The sequence below is a fragment of the Barbus barbus genome, assembly GCF_936440315.1.
Source record: "Barbus barbus genome assembly, chromosome: 7".
NCBI classification, from domain to species: Eukaryota; Metazoa; Chordata; class Actinopteri; order Cypriniformes; family Cyprinidae; genus Barbus; species Barbus barbus.
In genome coordinates this window covers 9,970,003-9,995,591 of record NC_136735.1, presented here as the reverse complement: position 1 = coordinate 9,995,591, position 25,589 = coordinate 9,970,003, and the positions used below count along the sequence as shown (strand labels likewise).

Sequence of the window (25,589 nt, the reverse complement as noted above, 5' to 3'; positions counted from 1 at the left end):
CAGTGAATACACACACACACACACACACACACACACACACCGTGAACACACACACAGCAGTGAACACACACACACACAGCAGTGAACACACACACACAGCAGTGAACACACACACACAGCAGTGAACGTTCTGTGCCTTGCTCAAGGGCACCTCAGTCGTGGTATTGAGGGTGGAGAGAGTGCTGGACATTCACTCCCCCCACCTACAATCCCTGCCGGACCTGAGACTCGAACCCGCAACCTTTGGATTACGAGTCCGACTCTCTAACCACCTCACCCCTACTAGTAGTAGTAATCATCATAATAATCATTATTACATAGAATATATATTTTTAAATAATATAACACAGTAATTCTTCAGATAAATTACTGTGCAATTTTTATTCTGATTATTTAATTTTATTATATATATATAATTTTTTTCTTCATTTTTTTCATTGATGGACTTGTTTATGACTATTTACCCCTTTACCGTTTTTAGTACAAGATACCATTTTTGATTATTAATGGATTTAATCAATCAATTGTTATTATTATTATAAATATGCAACATGTTTTATTATGTTTTGCGGTGCTTAGGTAACGTTTTTAGGGAGGAACGTTTTCTTAGGTCTCATTTCCCAGCCGGCTGTTTTTCCGCTGCGCGCCGCTGCTGTGTTTTCCGTCGACTGTCCGACTGTGGGAGATTGAGGTCTCTGCAGAGTAAAAGAGGGCGTTTCTGAATTTGTGGGTGTTTTCAAACTGCTGGGAGTTTCTCAATCATACAAACAAAATGATCCCCCTTACCTAACCCCACCCCTAAACCTACCATCACTATGACGTCAGCCAATCAGGACACATGGTCTAAAAACGCCCCGATCTGGTAACTCCCATTACTTTGCTGCAGAGACCTATACTTGGACTGTGGACGCGTTTCGGCGGGTTCCGTTAAAATGGCGCTGTTGTTGCCAGGAGCTGAAACCCGGCAGATGAAAAGCGACAGCGGTTAAAAACGTACCGCGGACCGTTTCTGCTCGCACAGAGGGGAATATATACGAGCACAATGGCGACGCTTGATCAGAAATCCCCCAACGTGCTTCTGCAGAATCTGTGCTGTAAGATCACGGGCAAGAGTGAAGGTAAAGACACACATCTCATTCTGCCACACAGCTGCTAAACATGATTAGGATGTGCAGTGGTGGACTAGGCTGTGAGTTTCGATGAAAACGGACAGTGTGATGTGATATGGTAATGTTTGAGATGGAGGCTCAGAGCAGCAGAGATGAGATGCTGTAAGCGGAAAGTCTTGGAGAACATCAGTGGGATGGCCCTTTGAGAACTGTTTCAAATGGCCCTTTTTGTCCATAAAGACTCCGATGCTTCAAACTAAAGCTGTTATCAGCTCACTGCTGCTGTCATATTTCAAATGTAGGCTATGTATGAATTAATCCCTAGTCTGAAGGAAACAGCTCAGAGAGTCATCAAGAGACATAAACAAATGAGAAACAGACATTCCACTTTATTGTTGGACAAGAGACTTTAGAAAGAGCAGACATACCAGAATATGATCCCTGCTTTCAGTCTCCTTAAAGGAGTTAATGTCCTATGTGTAATCAGATACTGATTTTGACAGAAATAGCATGTAGATCTGTTATTGAACTGAAATGGGTCTTTTATATGGGTATAAAAATGTGTTTGTGTGTTTTAGATCATTTTTACAGCTCCAGTTCTTTGAGTTGTTTATATAATATGGCATCTGTTGTCTGTGTATCTTCTGTCAGCTGATGTAGCCCATCAGTTCCAGTATGCTGTGCGGGTCATTGGAAGTAATTACGCACCCACAATTGAACGGGATGAGTTTCTGGTGTCTGAAAAGATTAAAAAAGAATGTGAGTAACCTTAAACCTTATCCTTACTTTATTCAAGTGCAATTATGCATGCAGGAGGCTTTCACAGAACATGCTGTATAAGGCTTAATAATAAGTTTTTTTAAATTTTTTTATCTGTTTGGTGGATCAGTGTAGTAGTTCCAATTTATACTTGCCCTGCCAATACAAATACGAGATTTCATTTGTAAAACATATTTTTTGTGTTGGTAAGAAATATGTTTTCATTAAACGGTTATGCCTGTCCAAAAAAATAACAAAAAATTTTAATAATAACGCTTGAAAACTATAAGTTCACTTTGGCTGAATAATGATGGCATATGGAGATTTGCTTCATTTTCAACCTATTCTAATTCATGCTTCCAAAAGAAACCTTTCTCCAAATTTTCCCGAAACCCCGTCTAAGTTAGCCTTTAACCTAAGTTAACCTTTACCAGATCAGTTTTACAAATTGTTTTCCACAATATTTAAGCATTTTTCCCATCAGATACACCAATAAATGGCTAATAACTTCCAACAGAATTGCCACTGTATTTACCTTTTAACCAGATCTTAACCAGACTTGTTTAAAATTTTCTAAATTCTTTTAACATTTTTTAAAATGAATTTCACTGTTAATTGTAATTAATTAATTTATTATCTGTGATCACAATACCCCGGTATATGCTTAGTGTAAACTTAAATTTATGGGGCAAAATTAAAAAAAAAATTAACGTAATAAACGCATTTAACATTTTTGTCAGGTAGCAGTCAGAGCACTGATTAGATGTGCATGTCATTTGCTGCCGGATTGCCTACAGATGTATCACTAAAATATCACTGTCAGTAGGCATTTATAATCTAGATTGACAAAAATATAAATAATTTTAATAACATGCCATTTGAAATGGAATATACTGTAATGTTTATTTACTGTTTTGTTTGTTATATTTCTGACCATGTATAATTATTCCAGTGAACTACTTGTCTTTGCATCTTAGCCTAATAAACAATGCTTAAACCTTAATTATAAACTGTAGTTTAAATTGAATTATTTATTACATTTTTGTGAAGTTTTTTTAGACCCACTTTGTCATTTATGTCTTCTATTCGAAAACATTAGAATTTGTCAGTTTATTTTGCCTGTTGTTGGTTTTGTTGCTGCTGTTATTAAATGCTATTAAATTATATTTATCAAATATCATTTTGAAATATGCTATATATATTTTTATTTTTTGTTAAATAAAATTGTATATTGTTAAATGATTGTATGCAATTCATTGAAGTTTTGTTACTTACACTATTTTAAATATATTATTCCTGAATTTGCTGACATGGCGTAAAATGGTAAATAAATAAATGGCATAATATGAAAAAAAAAAACAGAAATAAAACATGTTGCATATGTGTTTTTGGACATATAAGCATACAGTTAATCAGGTATAAAAATGAGTGCTGGTCAGTCTATATTACCATACTGGCCCAATAGTGCTAGTGACCATTCTGTCAACAGCACCTAAACTCATTAGGCTATCCTTTAATATTTCTGGTTTATTCGATTAAGATGCAAAACTTTTTATTTTTATTTTTTCTTATTTGTAGTGCTGAAACAAAGACGGGAAGCAGATGCTGCCCTTTTCTCTGAGTTGCACAGAAAGCTTCAGACCCAGGTCAGTATTCAGCTCATCACAGCAAATAAAGTCTTTTTTATTTCCAAGTTATACGTGAGAAATCTATATACAGTGCCCTCCAAAAGTATTGGAACAGTAAAGACAAAATTGCTCTGTTGGTTGTGGAGTCAAGACATTTACAAATATGATTAAAAGATGAATATGAGACAAAACTACAGAATGCCACATTTTATTATTGGGTGATTCAACACATAGATGTTTGACCAGCTAAGAAGTTCAGCACTTTTAGAGTTTGATCCCTCTATCTGATGTGAGCATAAGTATTGGAACAGTTGCCTCACATGTCTTTCTAAGTGATCAGCTGTGTCCTGTTGCATTAATTCTTCAGATATTAAAAGCAGGGAATGTGTCGTATCAGTTATATCCATTACTTCTGTATTCTGAATCTTGCATTCAATGATGACACACAAACCAGGATGAAGATGAGGGAGCTGACTTTGAGAGAAAAGCAAGCAATTTAGATGCTAAAAGAAAAGAGGAAGTCAATTAGAGCTCTAGCAAAAACAAAGGGCATGGAGAAATCAAGAGTTTGGAAACCACCAGGGACACCAGCAACCAACAACGACCTGATCGGCTGAGAAAACAACAGTAGTTGATGACAGACAAATCATAAAAGCTGTGAAAAGGAACCCTAAAAGACGTGTCTGTAAAATCACCAACAGCTTCCAGAAAGCTGATGCCACCAGATTCATTGGGACGTGCTTCATATTGCATCAGGACAATGACCCAGAACACCCTGCCAGTTCAGACTCACTACTGTGATTGTACGCAAGGGATCTGCAACTAAATAATAGCTTTTAATCTTTTATATCTGCCTTATGTTCAACTGTCCCAATACTTATGCTCACATCAATGAGTGGGATGAACTCTAAAAGTGCTGTTCTTTTTATTTGGTAAAACATGTATGTGTTGAAACGGCTAATAATAAAATGTGACATTCTGTAGTTTTGTCTCATATTAATCTTTTAATCATATTTGCAAATGGCTCGACTCCACAGCCAACAGAGCAATTTTGTCTTTACTGTTCCAATACTTATGGAGGGCACTCTATATAGATATAGATATAGAGATATATACACATATAGATATAATGAACAGCATGTGATGGTTAAATATGCTGATTGATTTGTTTCTGGTGAACAGGGTGTGTTGAAACATAGATGGTCCATCTTATACCTCCTGCTCAGCCTCTGTGAGGACCCAAGGAAGCCGTCTAACCGTGTTCCTGTATGTTCCTGAGATGTTTCTCCACTTCTACACAGTAACATAATAAAATTGATTTTACATTATGTGTAAGACAGAGATTCGTATTTCCTCTTCACAGGTGTGTGGTTATGGAGCTCTGCTTGCCCAGGCTTTGCCTCGTGATGTCCACTCCACCCCGTTTTACTACGCCCGTCCCCAGAGCCTCCCGCTCAGCTACCCAGAGCGCTCAGCCACTGCCCATAACTCCAGCATGGCTACCAGTGGCATCAGCAGTATGGGAGTATTCTCAATCAATGGGCCTGGGCCGACCCCTCCGTCTCTGCTCGCTGGGTGAGTGACAGTGATGGCTGACTTAGTGAATCTTGTTTTCCATACAGTGAAAGCATATGGTGACCATGGGCTGTCAAGCTCCAAAAAGGATGAAATAAGTGCCATAAAATCACATGTTGCACAAACTTAGGTGTCAGTAATGCCAGACGACTCTGATACTTTTGTCATGTGATTATGTGAAAGGGAAATTGGTGGTTTTTGGTCCTTTTTAGATTTTTGGGCTGTTGTCTAGGCTTAAAAAATATGTGTTTATGTGTTAATGTGTTTGATGGAAGGAGGTCATTATTTACATCTTCAATGCACCAATGCAAAGGCTGCATTTATTTGATCAAAAATACATTATAAACACTATTGTAAACTATTACAGTTGTTTTCTATTTTAATATATTTTAAAATGTAATGTATTCCTGTGATGACAAATCTGAATTTTCAGCAGCCATTACTCCAATCTTCAGTGTCACGTGATTAGAAATCATTGTAATATTTCTGAACACAGAGAGCTTTTGCAGATGTAGCAGTTATAGATCAATGTCTGTTTATTGGTAGTATTTGATTGCGGTCCATTAAAAATGTTTCCATTTCTTTGTTTCTGGTTTGTTACAACACAAATATTTACTTTTTTTCTGTAATTGTCTTTTGTCTACAGGGAAAATAATGTTTCATGTAAAGAGGTTTTCACTTTGTGTGTTTAATATACATTCGGAAAAATGTCTCTTAAAAAGTGAAGCCGTTTCTAAGTAAAAAGAAAAATCTTGCAAAATTTGTTTGCATGTGGTACTTGGTTTTTTTGTCTCCACCCAACATGACTAATTTTGCTCCCATTATATTCATAAAAAACTGTTTATACTGTAACCAGCTGTTGCATCACATTGCAATGCACGCTATGTTTCATAAATGTTATTTATTTATTGTTTTGTGTTTCATATAGTGCTTTAGCCCAGCAACAGCCTATGACAAATCATATGAGGTTTTTTTTTTTCTCTCCCTCTCTCTTTTAAAGTAATTTTTTTTTCACTAATGGAGCTGTTGTATTTGTAGCATGTTTAATTGAACTGCTGTACACTCATCTATTATTAATGCAGCTGTCTAGCACCTGCAGCACTTAAGATATTTTAAATATGGCCATGTACCCCAAGCCCAGAATTAATTGATTACTGGATCCATTTCACAGTCAATCTGTCAAACCCACAGCATCATTACAATGTCTGAACCTCAGTGTCATTATTTGTTTAAAGCTCACATTACAAGGTAATTAGTGAATTCCCACAGGCTTTGCTAATGGGCGAACGAGTTTCTAGAAAATAGGCTTTGAGATGAAATTTCATAGAGCAAAAGGCAATGCAAACATTTTAGGATTTTTTTGTTGTTGACCTTCGATAGTAGAGCTTGGCAATGTAATGATGAAATGCAGAGGTTTTCAGATAAACTTATGTGTATTTATAGGAAACATCTGCCGCTTTTGTAATTTTCAGACCTGGACCCCAAGCTGTCGGTGAGTCTATGAGAGGGTCTCGTCTAGCCTGGACTCTCCCGGTCTCCAGTTCACCCTCTGGGGCAGCTGCTGCCCCTCGTCCCCCCAGTGGACCCTCTTCCAGTCCGGCACCCAAACTCCCACAGAGACAGAGACGGGATGGAGATGGCAGTGGTGAGTGTCTAAAGGAAATAGGCAGGACGCTTCAGGAAATAATTGGGTGATTATATACTAAAATATATTATTTTAAAAGTGCCTGGGAGTTTTATGCTGTAGATGCCATAAATGTTTCACTCTGTATGCAAGCTCTTATATTTAACTAAATTGTTCAGTTGTTTTTAGGCTACTCTTGACTAGTTAATTGTTAAGTCAATTTACATTTGATTTTTATCCATTATGTGTAGAGATATTCCCTCTGAAAGAGAGCTATTTCAGAAGTGTTAAAGATGCAGTTGCATATATGAGTGTGACCTTTACAGAACTTTAATTTAAATTCTCCCTTTTCACTATATTTTTCGATCTCCTCTGGCCCAGCTGAGATCGGGGAGGCTGCTCTCGTCCGAGACATTCTTTATGTTTTCCAGGGAATAGATGGAAAGTTCATCAAGATGTGCAGCCCAGAAAACTGCTACAAAATTGATTCAAAGGTGATTCTTTATTACCTGTATCTTCCTTTCATTCTGGTCTTGTATTTCTCTTTGATTTTTGTAGATCACTTGCTCACATGCAGAGTATATAACTATAGTAACTAGGCTGTTTACAGTTACTGTGAAGCATAAAGGGAAAGCATACATTTTTTGAAAGGTGCTTGTCATATTTCGAACCACTGTCACAATAACAGATGGAATATACTGTAGGTATATTTGAAAAATTCTAAATATACACTACCGTTTAAAGTAATTAATACTTTTAATCGGTATAAGAGATGCATTAATTTGATCAAAAGTGACAGGAAAGACATGTATATGTTACAAAAGATTTCTGTTTCAAATCAATTCTTTTCTTTTTGAAATTTGTTCATAAAATCCTGAAGAAATGTACCGCATTTCCCACAAAAATATTTAGCAGCACAACTGTTTATAACATTCATTGTAAATAAATGTTTCTTGAGCAGAAAATCAGTATATTAGAATGATTTCTGAAGTATCGCGTGACACTGAAGACTGGTGTAATGATGTTGAAAATTCAACTTTGCATCACTGGAATAAATTGCATTTTAAAATATATTAAAATAGAAGTAAAAACCATTTTACCGATCAAATAAAAGCAGCCTTGGTGAGCTTCAGAGACTTCAAAAACGTCTTTAAACAAAAAGAACACCAACTTCAAAGTTTTCAAAAGTAGTGTATATTAGCATAAACTGAGAAATAAAGAAATAATGTTGCAATGTTGTTGTATAATTATGAATGTAGTTTAAATTTCACAAGAATATAATCATAAATATTAGCTTGCTCTGTTCTCGTAAAGCAGCTTTTTAATTACCTCTCATTTAAATGGCACCACAAATAAAAAGCTTATGAAAGTTTATTTAATCATAATGAACAGCTAATCAAAAACAATCATCAGTTCATAATGACTATATTGTGAAGAAAATTAACAAAGGGCTTTTTATGTTCTTTGTTTATTTACCTATCCACTTCAGCTACAGTACAAACACTTTAGATGTCAGACTGAGACGCTGGGAAGTAATTATGAGCAGAATGTTCTAGTGTAGCGCTTCTTATAAAAGTACTTGTAACATGAGTTCTTATTAAACAATCTTAAGTAGGAGCACCTGTAGACAATTTTGTAAGTACATAATGGGAAATATAGAAGCATTGATCTCATCATCAGCTGCATCTGTCTGGCTACAACTCACGTGGCCTCATGAATCCATTTGAGCCAAGCGGCTCCCAAGGCCTTTTCCTTTTTATTTTTATTTTTTATTATTATTATTCCTGGCAGAAGTTGACCGTGAATCCGAGTTAATCGATCAGGTGTCTTTTTTTAAGTGACACTTTTAAAATGGTGCATCTAGTTGTTTGAAAAAGAGCAATGTGCTTTTTATGTCCAGTGAGGTGTGCTGGATAAGTAGACACTTTGATGGGCCAGAGCTGTTTGTGTTTGTTCTGGACGTGACTATATATATATATATCAAACCATTAGACCACAGATGGAGATGAATGCCTGAATCCTTTCGGAAAACCTAAAAATTCAAACTCCATTTCAATGTCACTTTTTATGCATTATATGATTATATAAAGCATAGAATCAATATTAATATGAGGGCATTTCTTGAAATTTAGCCAGAAGTCATTAGTTTAAGTAATCCAACCAATCTTTGGATCATTGTTTTAAGAACCTCTCTTTTTGCATATTCCCTTGTAGTTCTGTGAGAATCTGTAAGAAATGAACCCTTCCTTATGGTATTCAGTCTGAGATTTGCTGTAGCTGCTTTGTTTTCGTCTCACTCTTGGGGAGAAAAGTAAAAGAACTGGTTGTCTGTTTGGCAACCGTTTGCTTTGAAGGAATCTTGGTGACCTTTGCAAGTGAACACTTAATCAAAGGCTTAAATGGGCCTTTTATTAAAAGCTATTAAAGAGTTTTTGTGTTGAATGGAACAGATGTTGCTCACAAAGACCCAAAATAAGTGAAAGTCAAGATTAGCTAAAGCCATTTCTTCAAACTGATGAGATGTCTTTGCCACTTTGTCACAAGGGCAGATTACATACGGGCAAGTTCACAGGCAGCCTACACTAAACACACTTTCATTTCCCACACTTTCCCACAGCAGATATTTAAGTTTAATCTTTAAAAATAAATGCATTCTAATTCTATTTTACCTATAGTCTGTTATTATGGGATCATAAACTCCTGCGCTGCATGTTGTGAGAGAGTAAATAACTGTATGTTTTGTCCTTTAGGTGCCACTGTGTAAATCTCTAAGAGACACTACCAGCAGGCTAGCAGAGCTTGGCTGGCTCCACAATAAGATTAGAAAATATACCGATTCCCACAGCCTGGATCGAGCCTTTGGCCTAGTCGGGCAGGTAGGAAATGTGACATGACAGGAAATTAACATATCATATGTAACCTTAACTCCTACACAAACCTTATAATGCAAGATTATACATTTAAATTTTTTTTTTTTTAAAGAAATTAATACTTTTATTCAGCAAAGAAGCAAAGATTAAGGTGACAAGTAACAGTAAAGACGACTATATTTTACCATATATTACTATTTTAAATAAATTCTGTTCTTTTGAACTTTGTATTTATCAAAGAATTCTGAAAAAATGTTTAACTGCTTTCAACAATGACAATAAAATGTTTAAAATTGTTATATAATAAATTCTATTTTTTTAAATATTAAAATAGAAAATAGTTATTTTAATATTTTACAATATTACTGTTTTTACTGTATTTTTTAATTCAATTAAAACATTTAAAAATCTTACCAACCCCAAACTTTTAAACGGTTGTTTGTAGTCAGGAATTCAGGAATTTCACTATAATTTCAGAAACACTTTTGCTTCCTGTTTTTATCTTCAGAGTTTTTGTGCTGCATTGCATCAAGAACTAAAGGAATACTACAGATTGTTGTCTGTGCTTCATGCACAGGTGAGTATGGGACACCACTTAATGTGCAGGGGAAAATGTGTGTTTGACCCTGAAACATTTGTTTGCTCAAGCCTGAATTTTCCGCCGCTGGTTCCTATCTGGAACAATCTGCTGGATAATATAGTAAAGTAAAGCCTTGACCAATTTATGTACCCTGTCTGAAATAACCTTGTTGCGTGAAAAGCACACTGAAACGAACCAGCACCATTTCAGTGGAAAAGTGGTAACTGATGTGTATATGTGTTTAGCTCCAGGTGGAAGACGATCAGGGTGTAAACATTAGCGTGGACAGCAGTCTGACTCTGAGGAGACTGCTGGTGTGGACCTACGACCCCAAGGTTCGGCTGAAAACACTAGCCGCACTGGTGGACTACTGCCAAGGTTAGTGGTGGTACATCTCATTGATAAGATACAATCTGCAACACAATACATTTAAAATGTTGTCAGCATTAATGTCAGACTCCTGATCATATTTCACAGTAATAAGGTGCATTTAGTGCAAAGATTTGATTTCAGATAACTCTCTCAGGGCGTAAAGGAGGAGAGTTGGCCTCAGCTGTACATGCTTATGGAAAGACGGGTGACCCTCACATGAGAGCATTGATCCAGCACATCCTTGGTCTGGTGTCCCACCCCATTCTTAACTTCCTGTATCGCTGGATCTACGACGGGGAGCTGGAGGATACGTACCATGAGGTCAGGACTTACACACACACACTACTTGTCTTTGCAAAGTCTCTCCCAGATATCCTTGTTAGAATTTGCTGTATGTGTTCAGACTGTAATTCATTACTTGAGCAGTTACTTTAAAGTCAGCACACTGCAAAACTATGTACTCTAATCTTTACTTAGAGCCTGTCATGTCGGCCTGGGCTAAATATTCAGAATTCTGTGATTTTGCTGGCAGTATAGATTTAGGTGAATATCTCAGTGATTGTAGTTAACTTTGTTTTAATTTGCTCATTAAATGTCCTGAAGAGTGTATCATTTGCTTCACAAGCCTCTATCTCTAGGAGTGTGTGTTAAGACAGGTTTTTAAGTGTCTCTGATTTTACACATCAAAAGTGAGGTAAGATGTTGAAACGGTTTGATTCACTTCCATGAATCAGTTTAGACCTGTGTTTTTTTGGATTATTTGTGTACTATAGTATTTAGTGCTTCAACTTTATTTATGTTTGGTTGCTGTATTAGTTTTTATGAACATTTTGAATGAGCTTTTATTTTGATGTATTCAGTTTTAATTTAAATGTTTGTAATTTTATGTGGTTTTGTATTTTTATTTTTTTTTATTAGGTCTTGTTTTTTAGTTATTTAGCTTTATAATGTAAACAAATATTTAGTTTAAGTTTGGTTTTCATATATCTTATATTTTTTCATTTTATTTTATTTTTGATAGTTATAGTTAACAATAACAACACTGGTTAAGACTGTCAGTTTTAATGAAGTGATTCAAAACTTTGATTTAACGATTTATACACATACATATATAAATGAATGACAATAAACAAGTATTTGCACGTGCGCGCACACGCATATATGTGCATGAAAATATTTTTTAGCATTAATTTGTATTTATATGCATACACTTATTGTTCCTTGAGTTGTGTAAAAAAAAAAAAACATCCCTTTTAATATTTTTTTTTTCTTATTCTTAAATTAGGCCTATATATTTTTTTAACTGCTTGGTTGAGTTGTAAAAAATACCACTTAATCAATACAAAGTTAATAATTAAATAAAAAAAGCATTTAACTTTATCAGTGTTTGTTCCACCATAAAATGGAAGCCAAGCTCAGGCCAGTGTCAATTGACTCTGTTGACTTGTGCAGTGTTGTGTGTCTGAGAAAACGGCTGCACTTGAGTGTGATTTAGTGCTCCAGACACAGTGAACCACAGTCTCCTACACCCAGATGAGGACAGATGAGCGTGCGCTAATGGGCCAGTCTCCTTCCACTTCCTCTATGGCCTTCTGTCTCTCTTTCCATCCACTATCACTCACATCTACTTCTCCTTGTCCTCCACCATTACCAAATAGTGTGAATGAATCCTTCTTTATTTAGTCTATGCCCACTCGACTAAGTCTGAAGTCGTCAGGCGTAGAAGAGTTATCCCCCAATCAACTCCCAGCTTCCCCTCCGCACGGGTACCAATCAGGCGCTCCTGCCTGTAATCACAGGATTTAATCTCACCCTCGCTGAAGTGTAACAGGCTTTTTCAGTGTAAGCAGTGTTGAGGGTGGAGGTGACGGAGAGGGTTATATCACTAATGTACCCATCGAAGCCGCTCTCCTCTTGGGCCAAGGGTTTACGAGCTCCTCGTTTCGCTCGGCATCGTTATTCTTGGCAGTAGTCATTTTAATAGTTGCCGTGTTGAAAGTACTGATGTGCTCTTCTGCGTTCGTTCCCTCCATCTGTGTAATTACCACAGAAGGTCATTTGTTGTGTTACAGCAATAGATGAGCAGTCGATGGAGGTCATTTGTTTGTCTTTGAGCTGCAATTATGTTTCATCAGTATAAACATTATGCGTGTGTGTGTGTGTGTGCGCGCGTGTGTATGTGTGTGTTACAGGTCATAGCATAACTTACCTAAAATAAGAAAAATTAAGATCTCCATCTAATTATCGAAACCTGTGTTCAGTTCTTTGTAGCCTCAGACCCAACGGTGAAGACAGATAGACTGTGGCACGACAAGTACTCTCTGAGGAAGAGTATGATCCCCTCCTTCATCACCATGGATCAAGCCAGGAAGGTACAGCACTTGCATCATGAGAGTACATCATGTACTTGCATTTCATAGTACATTGTGCACTTTACATTGACTTACACTGAGTTAAAATCTGTCATGGCGTATTGTAGATGTTATTGATCTATGAACAAGACCTACACAAATCATTTATTTGATAGTTGCTTATCAGCACCAGTAAAAAGAGTCTATACAATGTTATCTAGAATATTCTGATCCTTAAAAATGGCTTGAGACTTCCATCTATATAAGTCTTAGGGACATATGTGTAAGATAAAATAAGCATACACAAAAAATTGAGTGAGTAAATGAGCACACAAATAATATGTTATAAAATAATTAATGCACTTAAATGTTTTTACATATAAAATATGATCTATTTCTACCTCATGCCTGTGGTCATAATATGTTTATGAACACAGGCAATATTATAATATAACGGGCAATATATAATATAACAAGCACAGTAAATAATACACTTATAATACATATAAAATATGATGTATAATATTTTGTATATGTATAAATATACATTATTGTATTTTAATATATTATCCATTATAATTATACCATATTTATTAGAAAATTATTTTAATATAATTAAAAAATATATAATATACTTAACAAAATCTTTTTTCTAATATTTTAAAATCTATTTATATAACAAATAATACACTTGTATAAAATACAGTGTATAATGTTTTGTATATTATGTATAAGATGTATTATGAATTTATTATAAATTGTTTATATATATATATATATATATATGACAAAATTGCTCTGTTGGCTGTGGAGTCAAGACATTTACAAATATGATTAAAAGATGAATATGAGACAAAACTACAGAATGTCACATTTTATTATTGGGTGATTCAACACATAGATGTTTGACCAGCTAAGAAGTTCAGCACTTTTAGAGTTCATCCCTCTATCTGATGTGAGCATAAGTATTGGAACAGTTGCCTCACAGGTCTTTCTAAGTAATCAGCTGTGTCCTGTTGCATTAATCCTTCAGATATTAAAATCAGGGAATGTGTCGTATCAGTTATATCCATTACTTCTGTATTCTGAATCTTGCATTCAATGATGACACACAAACCAGGATGAAGATGAGGGAGCTGACTTTGAGAGAAAAGCAAGCAATTTGGATGCTAAAAGAAAAGAGGAAGTCAATTAGAGCTCTAGCAAAAACAAAGGGCATGGAGAAATCAAGAGTTTGGAAACCACCAGCGACAACCAACAATGATCTGATCGGCTGAGAAAACAACAGTAGTTGATGACAGACAAATCATAAAAGCTGTGAAAATGAATCCTAAACGATGTGTCTGTAAAATTACCAACAACTTCCAGAAAGCTGGGGTGATGCTCTGACAATCTACTGTCCTCAGGAGACTTTGACACAGAATTACAGATGCTACACAGCAAGATGCAAACCTCTGACCAGCACCAAAAATAGAAAGGCAAGATTAGAGTTTGCAAAAAAGCACAAAGGTGAGCCAGAAGAGTTTTGGAACTGTGTTTATGGACCGATTAGACAAAGATGAACCAGTGATGGGAAAGCAAAAATGTGGAGAAAAACAGGGAACCGCAAATGATCCCAAGCATACAGCCTCATCTGTAAAGCATGGTGGAGGTGGTGTCATGGCATGGGCATGCATGGCTGTCTCTGGAACAGGCCCTCTCAACTTTACTGATGACTTAATGTATGATGACAGTAGCAGAATGAATTTGGAAGGGTACAAAACCATCTTGCCTACCAATAGTCAAGAAAATGCCACTAGATTCATTGGGAAGTGCTTCATATTGCATCAGGACAATGACCCAGAACACCCTGCCAGTTTAGTCAAGGAGTTTATAAGGGAAAAGAAATGAAAAGTCTTAGATTGCCCAAGTCAATCTCCAGATTTAAATCTGATTGAACATGAATTTCACCAGCTGAAGAGGAGAGTAAGGGCAGAAACTCCCCAAAACAAGCAACAATTGGGATTGGCTGCATTAAAGGCTGGGAAAAGCATTTCAAAGGATGAGACCAAGAGTCTGGTGATGTCTATGGGTCACAGACTCACTGCTGTGATTGTGCGCAAGGGATCTAAATAATAGCTTTGAATCTTTTATATCTGCCTTATGTTCAACTGTCCCAATACTTATGCTCACATCAATGAGTGGGATGAACTCTAAAAGTGCTGTTCTTTTTATTTGGTAAAACATGTATGTGTTGAAACGGCTAATAATAAAATGTGACATTCTGTAGTTTTGTCTCATATTCATCTTTTAATCATATTTGCAAATGTCTTGACTTCACAGCCAACAGAGCAATTTTGTCTTTACTGTTCCAATACTTTTGGAGGGCACTGTATATAACACATACTAGCAAATAAGATTTAAATACATATATTTTCATACATATTATATAATACAAATATATGCTGATTTTGCTGCTCTCCAGGTAAAATGTGTGCTATAAAGTATACAATAGCACACGTCTCCTCATGTTTGACCTAACCTATTACACACTAGGAAGGATGTGTATTTTGCACAGCCAAGCACCACTTACACTTTCTTCCAATTTGGTTGTTTAATGCCAGACATTAACTAATAGTGAGTCATTTTCAGACTGAAATGAGCCTATAATGATGTGTTTTCTTCTCTTCTGTCCTTCTCTAGGTGCTACTCATTGGCAAATCCATCAACTTCCTGCATCAGGTATGCCACGACAGGACGCCGCCGGGAAAGATCATGCCTGCCTCTAAATCCACCGACTCTCCCAAAGATGGTGAGCTAGCGCAAATGTAGTCGCTTAAAATAGCTGGGTTTATGCTGGCTAATGCAATATTTGTGGCTATAATGGCAGCTAATAGTTAAATAACCTGCTGAAAGCGAGGGATGGAGAAAGAGGAGAGAGAAGGATTGATCTGTTGTGGAGGAAAGTGCTGTTTTTGACTGCCTGTCTGTGGTGTAGTTGTCCATATCGATGCTGGCTGTATTTAACGTCTTTGCTAGCATGGCTAATCAATGCTCTTAGACTCCAGCGTACATCTCTGTCCTTCAATGTGATTGTAGAAGGTTCTTTATTTTCTGGTGTTTTGTCCTTCTCTTTCTTTCTCTGCATTGACTTTGTGTTTGACTTTTTCTGACCTTAAAGCTGTTTGGTCTTTACATGTATAACCTTGCAAAAACTTTATTCTACTTTCATGTTTACCATAATTTTGTAATACTTTTATAACACAACCATGGTGATTATAGTTTATAACTTGTTTTATTGTTTTTCAAATTTACTTTGAATCTAAGCTTAGGTTTAGTTGGTTTCAGTGGTTTGAATAGTTAAAGTTTATTCATTTTTTTCAGTTAAGGTTTATTCATTTTTTTTCAGTTTTTAGTCTGTCAGTTAGGGGTGGGCAATTTACCTGTAGACACAATTAACCAGTAGAAATTTGTCAACCGGTAGAGACTGTTAATTCAAATAAAAACACAATGTTTATTCAGCTAACACACTTTATTCCATCCTTGCCGCTTTATAGCCTAGGCCTTGATGGTTATATACACACACTTGTATGTGTCAAAATGGCAGTCTTTGCAAGTATCCTCGTAAACGCAGTAATAAAAATTAGTAGTCTTACATGTAAGTGAAAGCAAATGGCTGAGAAAAAAATGCATGTGTAACAGTATATTGGATCCGGGCAGCTCTTAAGTGACGGCAGTCTAATATTCCTGCGATTTGTCATTCATGATAATCAAACAACAAAAGAGAAGAAATCTCTCACTGCTCTTGACTAAATCACTTTTGTAAATTGCATATTCTTTACTGTGTAAATTAAATTTGTGTTTTTATACATGTGATTACTTAATGTATATAGTATTTAATTATTTTCTGTAGTATTTTTGTCCTATTGTTTGTAATTAGTTTCTTATTCATATTTAATCGCTGACTGTTTACTTGTCTTCGGTGAGCTTGAGTTTGTTTGTTTTTTTATTTTTTTATTTAGGCTAGTATTAGTTTTTTGTCATATTGACGCTGGTGACAAGAATTGAATTTTTTATAGTATTAAAAGTTTTGAGATAAAGACCTTATTTAAAGCAAAAATAACTATATTGAGATATATATTGTTACCTTGAAATACAATTACTTGTATCATACTTAATTACTAAATAATAAGATTTTGGTCATATCGCCGACCCCTGCTGTCAATTAAATGATAATTTAACTATTCGAAATTAACGAACTATGATTCGTTAATTTTCATATAAAATTAGAAATCTTTTTCATTTATGTATACAAAAATCACAACTAAAAGAAATAATTTGCTGCTTGGTGGAAAGAAAACAAGATGCTTGTTAACAACAAAAACATTTTAGTTTTTCAACCCCTCTTTTTAGTTTCATTTCATTTTTCCCCCATTATTTGTTTGAGTTTTGCCTTTGTTCTACTTTTTAGTTTATTGTAACGCTGGTCACTGCCAGAAATTTACTGCAAGCTGACATTTCACTTGCAAATAAGCAATGTTTGCCACAAGGATTTACCAGAATAGTTTATTTTCATTTTTAGTCTTTCTTTTTTTTTTCTTGCTTTGCCTCACTTTTCCTTCTCACTTATTCTTCATTTACCACTTTTCTTTCCACTTGTCCTGTTTTTTTTTCTCTCTCTCTCTTCCTGGTTTTTGCTTTTATTTAACACCCTGTGTATCTTGTTTTCAGTTGCAGAGTTGTTCACTGATCTGGAAGGGGCCTTTCAAAGTAAGATTGATGCTGCATATTTTGAGACCAGTAAGTATCTGTTGAATGTGTTGAATAAGAACTACCAGCTGCTGGAGCATCTTCAGGCCATGAGGAGATACCTGCTGCTGGGCCAGGGAGACTTCATCCGACACCTCATGGACCTCCTCAAGTAAGTTTGTGTGTGTGTTCACGGGTGATCTCTCATTAAAACATAGACGTCTCTGTTTCAGCTTGATGTGAGTGTGCTTGATTTTATTGCTGATTTATAACAGATCCCTCTCTTTTCTTGGAGTCATCAATCTCTCTTTATCTCTCGCTCTCTCTCAGGCCAGAGTTGGCGAGGGCTGCCACCACTCTTTACCAACACAATCTAACCGGTATCCTGGAGACTGCTGTCAGGGCAACCAATGCCCAGTTTGACAGTCCGGAGATACTGAAGAGGCTTGATGTCCGGCTACTGGAGGTACTTAGAAGGGACTGAGTCCAAAAAATGAAATGCAGGCTGATGGTAAATTTCAGTACATCATTGTTCATCACTGAATGTGGATCTGGTGTCCTGTTTTGTCCAGGTTTCTCCTGGGGACACTGGTTGGGACGTCTTCAGTTTGGATTATCATGTAGAGGGGCCCATTGCCACGGTAAATAAACTCTTTTGGCGTAAGCCCAAAGTTAATTTTGTTTATCCGAGTTCTGTCCTTTAACTCTGACATTGTGCATGATGTATATTTCCTCACCAGCAGACCGACGAAGTTCACACACACCGTCTACATGCAGCATGATTTTTCTGCTCACTTAAAGTTGATCTTTACTGTTAGCCCATACCACATTTGGGTTCTGACCTGGGAGAGATTTAAAACATTAAACAATAAATTAAAAAAACGCATAGTTTTCAGCAATCTATTCGTGGTCTGGGTCTTGGAAACAAGACCCCATACCAAGACTTAATCACTTGAGACTTAGATTTAGACCAAGGGCTGTCAGAATGTCAGTCCAAGAGCCAAGCAGTACATTTCAGTGAGCCAAGGTGTTGGATTGACTGCAGCATTCATTTATAATGTTGAACACCTATTAATGAGAAGTTATTCATCAGATACAATATGTTTTTGTTGAAAAATATCAAGTTATGACTACTTTATAAGCTTATTTTCCACCGGGCCAAAAATGACCCAGAATGCGAAAATAGTTTGCAGTTGTTTTTGTTTTTGTAATGTAATCTGGATTTTACATACATTATTACATTGTGATGCCTAAATTAACTGGTAGTTTTTAAAATGATTTATTTTAGTTTTTAGTGTTTATTTCTCATTTATTTAGTCTGTAAAAAAAAAAAGAATTGGTGACATTTAAGTTAAAATACGGGCAGCTGTGGTTGCCAGAACTTCACCGTAAAAAATACGGTAGCAACATATTAGGTTTTACAGATTTAACTTAAATTTACAGTAAAAAACTGTATTTCATTTACTGATATAATGTTAACATACCAATGTATTGAAGTATTAAAATGTGTTTTGTACCATTGTAATACACTATCATTACCATTTTCTTTTGGTGGTTGTCAAAGTAACATGATGAACCAAAATTCATCATAAACAGCTCGACCACAAGCTGAGAAGGGATATACTTATACAGTATATAGAAGGTGCACGGTGTCATTCACACAAACACTAAACATCATCATGGTAACACGGGATACTGAAATAATGCAATAAACATTAATTTAACAACAACAGATGTAACATACAACCCTAATGAGCATAACTGGTAAGAAAAAAAACTAGTAAGAAACAAAAAAATATCAAAAGTGTCATACAATGACTTCCTCTTTTTCGCTTCCAAAGAAACCACATAATTTTAACAGTATCTTGCTGTATACTGTCTGTATACTATCTCACTGTTTATAGTACGGAAACTTAATGTTAACCAGTTAACAGGTGTTTACTGTAGCATTTTTTTTTACAGTCTTTTACTGTTAAAATCACAAATTTTTTTTTTTAAGGTTGTCGGCCATGACATTTAAAACAATTACCAGCTTTTCAAAAATGTCCAGAAAGTTTATATCAGTGCATCCCTAACCACATGTTATACCTGTGTCAGGTGTTCACCCGTGAGTGCATGAGCCACTACCTGCGAGTGTTCAACTTCCTGTGGAGAGCTAAAAGAATGGAGTACATCCTCACAGATATATGGAAGGGTCAAATGTGTAACGCCAAACTGCTGAAGAGCATGCCAGGTGAGTGCAGTTTTCATTGGGTTAGAGATGTTATAAAACCAACTTTAACTGTTTGTGAGATCTAGCTTTCCTCGGCAGACAGATAAGATGTGTGCTGTGTATTTGCGCAGAGCTCTCCGGTGTGTTGCACCAATGTCATGTTCTCGCTTCCGAGATGGTTCACTTCATCCATCAGATGCAGTATTACATCACATTTGAGGTACGTCCCTCTGTATGTTTAGCCTCCTGTTTCTCCTTCCAACATTTGAGCTGGATTATTTATCATATTGTGTTTGTTTCTCTCTAGGTGTTGGAGTGCTCTTGTGATGAGCTGTGGAATAAGGTTCAGCAGGCTCAGGATCTGGATCACATTATAGCAGCTCATGACGTTTTCCTGGACACCATAATTTCTCGCTGCCTGCTGGATGTGAACAACAGGGTACGATGCATTTACACAGGGTAATTGTGTACCGGCGCCAATCCCTCGTACTTGTCCTCATTTCTGTAACTCTGTTGTCCTCTGTGTGTTTGCAGTCTCTGTTGAATCAGTTGCGGGCAGTGTTTGATCAGATCATTGAGTTCCAGAATGCTCAGGACACTCTGTACCGCTCTGCTCTAGAAGAGCTGCAACTACGCATCCAGTTTGAGGACAAGAAGCGACAGAGGGAAGAAATGGTTTGTATAGACAGTAAATCAAATCAGTGCTTTTCCACACATTTAATTACACGCATAAAATGAATAGGTAATAATATTACAGTCCTTATGCTTTCATCCTGCAGTCCAAAAAATATTTTAGCATATTTTGACAGGTGAAATGAGAACATTTATCAGCTATATATATATTTTAGTGGCCATCTCCACATGGTAATGGGATTATTTGAGATGAGCTGGTAAATCTGTCACCAGCTCAGTAAAACTGCATCATGTTAACTTTACAGCTCAAATTATGCACATTTTGTATGGAAAAATAAAGTAAGTACTTGACCAATACTATGACCTTCATATCTCTACTTTTTAAAACCTCCATAATGTCTTGCCCCACAGATTTCTATTATACAGTAAGTGTAATACTGTAGACAAATATTGCTTATAACTGAGGGAGGATTTTTTTTTTTTAAGAAAATTGAAAATGTATCATGGTTTCCACAAAAATATTAAGCAGCACAACAGTTTTCATTGATAATAATGACATTGATAAAAATAAGAAATGAGCAGCAAATCAGCATATTAGAATGATTTCTGAAGGATCATGTGACACTGAAGACTGGTTTAATGATGCTGTAAATTCAACTTTGTATCACAGGAATAAATTACATTCTAAAATATATTAAAATAGAAAACAGTTAATTTAATTGTAATAATATTTCACAATATTACTGTTTCTACTGTATTTTTTATCAAATAAATGCAGCTTTGTGAGCATAAGAGACTTTAAAAAAAACTTTTTTTTAATTTTACCAAATCCATATGCTCAAAAACAAAAATGGCCATCGCTATAACCAGAAGTTCAAAGAAAGCAGGACTTCTTATAGGCCAGAACATTACTTATGATTATGTCACATGTTCAGAGGGTCCATCGCTATAAAGGCGTCTGATTATCTCCATGCACAGAGAATTATGTTCCACTCCTTTATTTGACTCTGGAAAGTGGCCATTAGCAAATTTATAGAAAATTTGAAAGTTGCTGCTATTTTAATGGGAACGGTGTTGGTTTTCTATTGCCACTGATTTTTTCTTCTTCTCTTGCGTCAGCTAAATTGATGTAAACAAATGTGTGTGAGCGTGACTTTTTTTCTGTGTTTGTTTATAGCTCTGTTTCTGTGTTTCAGGGCGAGTGGGGTGTAACAGCAGAGCAGGAGGCTGAAGAGAACAGACGTGTGCAGGAGTTTAAAGACACTATACCAAAAATGTGCTCTCAGCTCAGATTACTCACACACTTCTATCAGGTACCCTACACACCCTTTCATACACTTTAATATGCTCACCCAATAAACCCATATCATTTCATGCATGCATGGGAAAAAATGCTGAACCAGCAGGTATCAGCGAGAGAGAACATGCTTAATGGTGTTCAGTAGGGCTTTTTATGCTGATCCAGACATTACGTCTACTACAGTCAAACACTTAATGGGAATCTTATACAATTACAGCAGAACGTGGTTTATACTCGCCACATATTATGCTTGAATATTTGATAATAATGTAGAATAAAAATTGATCATGTTTATATTAAGCGTTTTCTGATTAAAGCCCATATTCTGCTTAACTCTAGTCTGGAAAGACATTTATATGCTTTAGAGATATAAATGTAATCAATATATTTGGAATAAACTAAGACAGGATCCTTGTTTTCTCACTATAATCTTGTGAAAATACTGGAGATATTAAACACATAATTGTAATATGTCCAAATTTCATTATTAATCAGAATTTTCATGGGAACTTTTGTCTCTCTTAATTTTCATATTATCAGTGTTTATCATCAATTTGCATACTTGGAGTTTTTACAAATGTACAATGTACATGTAAAAAAAAAAAAAAAATATATATATATATATATGTATATGTATGTGTATATATGTATTTTTTGAAAAATTCATATAATGCAGTAGAGTTTTATATTAATTTATAATGTAATTTTTTTTTTAAGTATTAAAATAAGAGAAAAGGAGAATATTTTTTAAAAACCTTTTGAAATCTGACACAGTCAAGACAGTTTAAAAATTGTACTGTATATTAAGTTTTGAAAACTTTTTGACACACAACCTGACAAAAATGGTTTACTATTTGAAATAAGTCCTGATATTATCTGCTTTAAATACGAATCAATAACGATCATTTCAAACCTACTAATGTTGATCAATAATAAGGTGTTAAATTAATATTTATTTATTTTAGGACAATTCACATTATTAGTCTAAAGATAAATTTCATCCGTTGTCCCTGGGTGGCAGTTACAATATCAAGAGATAGAAACGTGAACTCGGTGCTAGAGTCTAGTTAGCTCAAGATTTTGTACAAACAAGCACCTGAAGCTCATCTAACCCTGAGATGGTTGTTTCTCTTTAGGGCATAGTGCAGGAGTTTCTGCGGCTGCTAATGACCAGCTCTGATGAGAGTCTTCAGTTCCTCAGTTTCCGTCTGGACTTCAACGAGCATTATAAGGCCCGTGATCCGCGCCTGCGGCCCTCGCTAGGGGCCACTAGAGGGAGACGAAGCTCCAACATCTGACCTTGCAGTCTTTGGGAAAGTTAATGTTATGTGGTTGCTGTCAAGAGACTGTTTATTAATAGGGCTACTCAGAACTTTTCTGGCGCTCTGTAAGAAACTCATATAACAGGGAAACTGTTTATAGAATATCCTATTTCAATGTCATCGCCAAATAATTTCAGTCACACAATCGGCTATCTAGTGGTTTTACAGTGTCATTGTCAGTAGCACAAGGTTGCAGGGCTGCTGCTGTTGTTGTTGTTTTTTTTCTCTTTTTTTCCTTCAGTTAATGTGTGAATATTAGATTTTGTTTTTATAAAGATTTGTTTACATTTTTCGTCATATTTAAGTCTGTTATTTACATTTCTTGATTTTCTTCTAATGCCCTTTCTTTTTTTTCACTTCAATGTGAGTTTGTGTCTTAAAGTCTCCTGATGTTGAAAAAAACAGACAAATCTGATTGGCTGTTTAGTCTGTCAATTGTTCTGGTGCTTTTGTGGCATCCTCTGGTTCTGGATCAATGCTGAAGGAACCTTTTTCCTCTTTCGAGTCCATTTTCATGATCACATATATATTTTTGTTGTTAAGTTTGTAATTATACAGGCTGTGACCTTTTGTACTGAGTGTAAAAAAGAGAAACCTGTCAACCAGTTCTTTAATTTATATGGATGGACCTGTTAAAATTACACGCACTTAAATTAACTACATGACTTCTGTAAGATCCTGTAAACTCACCTCATTTCGTACATGCAAAATCAATTACCCACAATGCTGTGTGATCTTATCGAGCCTCAGGTTGATACTGTGAGGACAAAGTTGCTATTCTGAAGTATTGGATCATTATGGGCAAGATTATAGATTACTGTTGTAGTGTTTATCCCTCCCTTGTCTTTCCCAAATTCATGAAATGTATTGATGGAAGTGGCCTGGTAAAGCTGGTGAAAATCCGTCTCGCCCTCCTCCCCCATAGTGTGCACTTATGTGGTGAAGATGAAAATTGACTGAAGAATTCCTTTTGTCCTTGGGTTCAGTGGAAAAGATAGTCAAGTGTTTTTATAGGTCTTTTAATGTGCCGCAGGGATTTGAGGGTTAAGCAGAGTAAAACGATTGTCCGTTAAAGGGTTTGAAACTCTTTCTGCATTGTATAGCACGTGTACAAAGCAGAATTGAAAATGAACAAACATCCTGTCATTCTTTTCTCAAACAAATAAACCTTTTTATATAAAATAAAAATGAGGTCACTTTCCTTTTGGTTTTAAAGGTGAATTCTAGTATCAATAAAGATGTGGTTCATAAACCAGATTTATCACTTCAGTAAGTTTTTAGACTTTAATATTGAAGATTAACTACTGAACAACAGAATTGTGGTATTTAACTGAAAGCTTTTATGAGGTTGGTGTATTTGAGTTTGATGCACTTCTGGCTTTCTGATTTTATTGCCTTCTAATTACAGCTACAATGAAATGTTCAGCTATACAAACTATACAGCTGAAAAGATAATTGTAATGAAAAGCTTGGTTAGTTGTAATGGATTGTAAATTTATGTTCCACTAATGCAAATTTTATTATTTAGTAATTTGCATATATTACAGTGTTTACAATATAAGCTCATGCTTATGGAATTAAATTTTAGTTTATGGGTGTCTTTTTTTTTGTTTGTGTGTGGTCCTGGTAAACCCTGTATTAGGGGGATCAAATATCCCCACAAAGATGGCAGTATCTGAAATCCTTGTCCTTGTGGGGACATTTTTTGGTCCCCATAAGGAAACAAGCTTATAAATCAAGTTTTTTGAAAATCTAAAAATGCAGAAAGTTTTCTTTAAGAGGTAGGTTTAGGTGTACGGTGATGCAAAATACAGTTTGTGCAGTATAAAAACCATAAAGCATGGTAACCCAACGTGTGTGTGCTTGCTTATGCTACATTGTGGGGACCAAATGTCCCCACAAGGATAGTAAAACCTGAAATTTTTTGACATTTTGGGGACTGGCCTGTGGTCCCCATGAGGGAATAAAATTACAAATAGTAAATGATGTTTATCTAAAGGGGAACGATGCAAACAGGTTTTCTATAAGGGGTGGGTTTAGGCTCGGGTTAGGGCAGGGGTCACCAAGGGGGTCCTGCAGAGTTTAGCTCCAACTTGCTTCAACGCACCTGCCTTGAAGGTTCAAGTATGCCAATCAAGACGTTGATTAGCTGGTTCAGGTGTGTTTGATTAGGATTTGAGCTAAACTCTGCAGGACACCGGCCCTCCAGGAACAAGTTTGGTGACCCCTGGGGTAGGGGATAGAAAATATCGTTTGGTCAGTATAAAAGTAATAGAAGTCTATGGAAAGTCCCCACAATTCACAAAAACAAATGTGTGTGTGTGTGTAAACGTATAGCTATGTTTCATAAACTTTTATCTATCATAAAAACTGCTCCATCCTGTTAGAATGGTGATTTTTTTTTTGCCTGTCTCAAATTGGCCTTGTCTTGACATTTCTCACTGACTCCACAACTATACTCAAACAATGTCATATTTTTGACAATATATTGAACAACTGATACTCAATTATAGTGAATAGGCCTAG

The 25,589-nt window shown here is 35.8% G+C and overlaps 1 protein-coding gene across 1 annotated transcript; it reads left to right on the top strand.

The window, feature by feature from the left end:
* The first annotated feature begins 648 nt into the window (after nt 1-648).
* tubgcp3 (tubulin gamma complex component 3) lies at nt 649-24,251 on the top strand. The gene is made up of 22 exons (XM_079420914.1): nt 649-1,118; nt 1,761-1,868; nt 3,447-3,514; nt 4,679-4,762; nt 4,860-5,071; nt 6,544-6,716; nt 7,077-7,189; nt 9,446-9,571; nt 10,074-10,142; nt 10,391-10,523; nt 10,672-10,838; nt 12,779-12,889; nt 15,551-15,659; nt 17,579-17,768; nt 17,927-18,062; nt 18,169-18,237; nt 19,694-19,829; nt 19,940-20,028; nt 20,116-20,247; nt 20,343-20,483; nt 21,638-21,754; nt 22,878-24,251. The coding sequence occupies exons 1-22, from the start codon at nt 1,043-1,045 to the stop codon at nt 23,037-23,039; spliced, it is 2,721 nt and encodes a 906-aa protein (XP_079277040.1). The 5' UTR covers nt 649-1,042; the 3' UTR covers nt 23,040-24,251.
* Nucleotides 24,252-25,589: the final 1,338 nt, after the last annotated feature.

Coding starts and splice junctions, on each gene's coding strand:
- tubgcp3 (XM_079420914.1), top strand. CDS start 1,043: ATGGCGACGCTTGATCAGAAATCCCCCAACGTGCTTCTGCAGAATCTG. Junction 10,524..10,671: donor ACTGGTGGACTACTGCCAAG/GTTAGTGGTGGT, acceptor TAACTCTCTCAG/GGCGTAAAGGAGGAGAGTTG. Junction 20,484..21,637: donor AGCGACAGAGGGAAGAAATG/GTTTGTATAGAC, acceptor TCTGTGTTTCAG/GGCGAGTGGGGTGTAACAGC.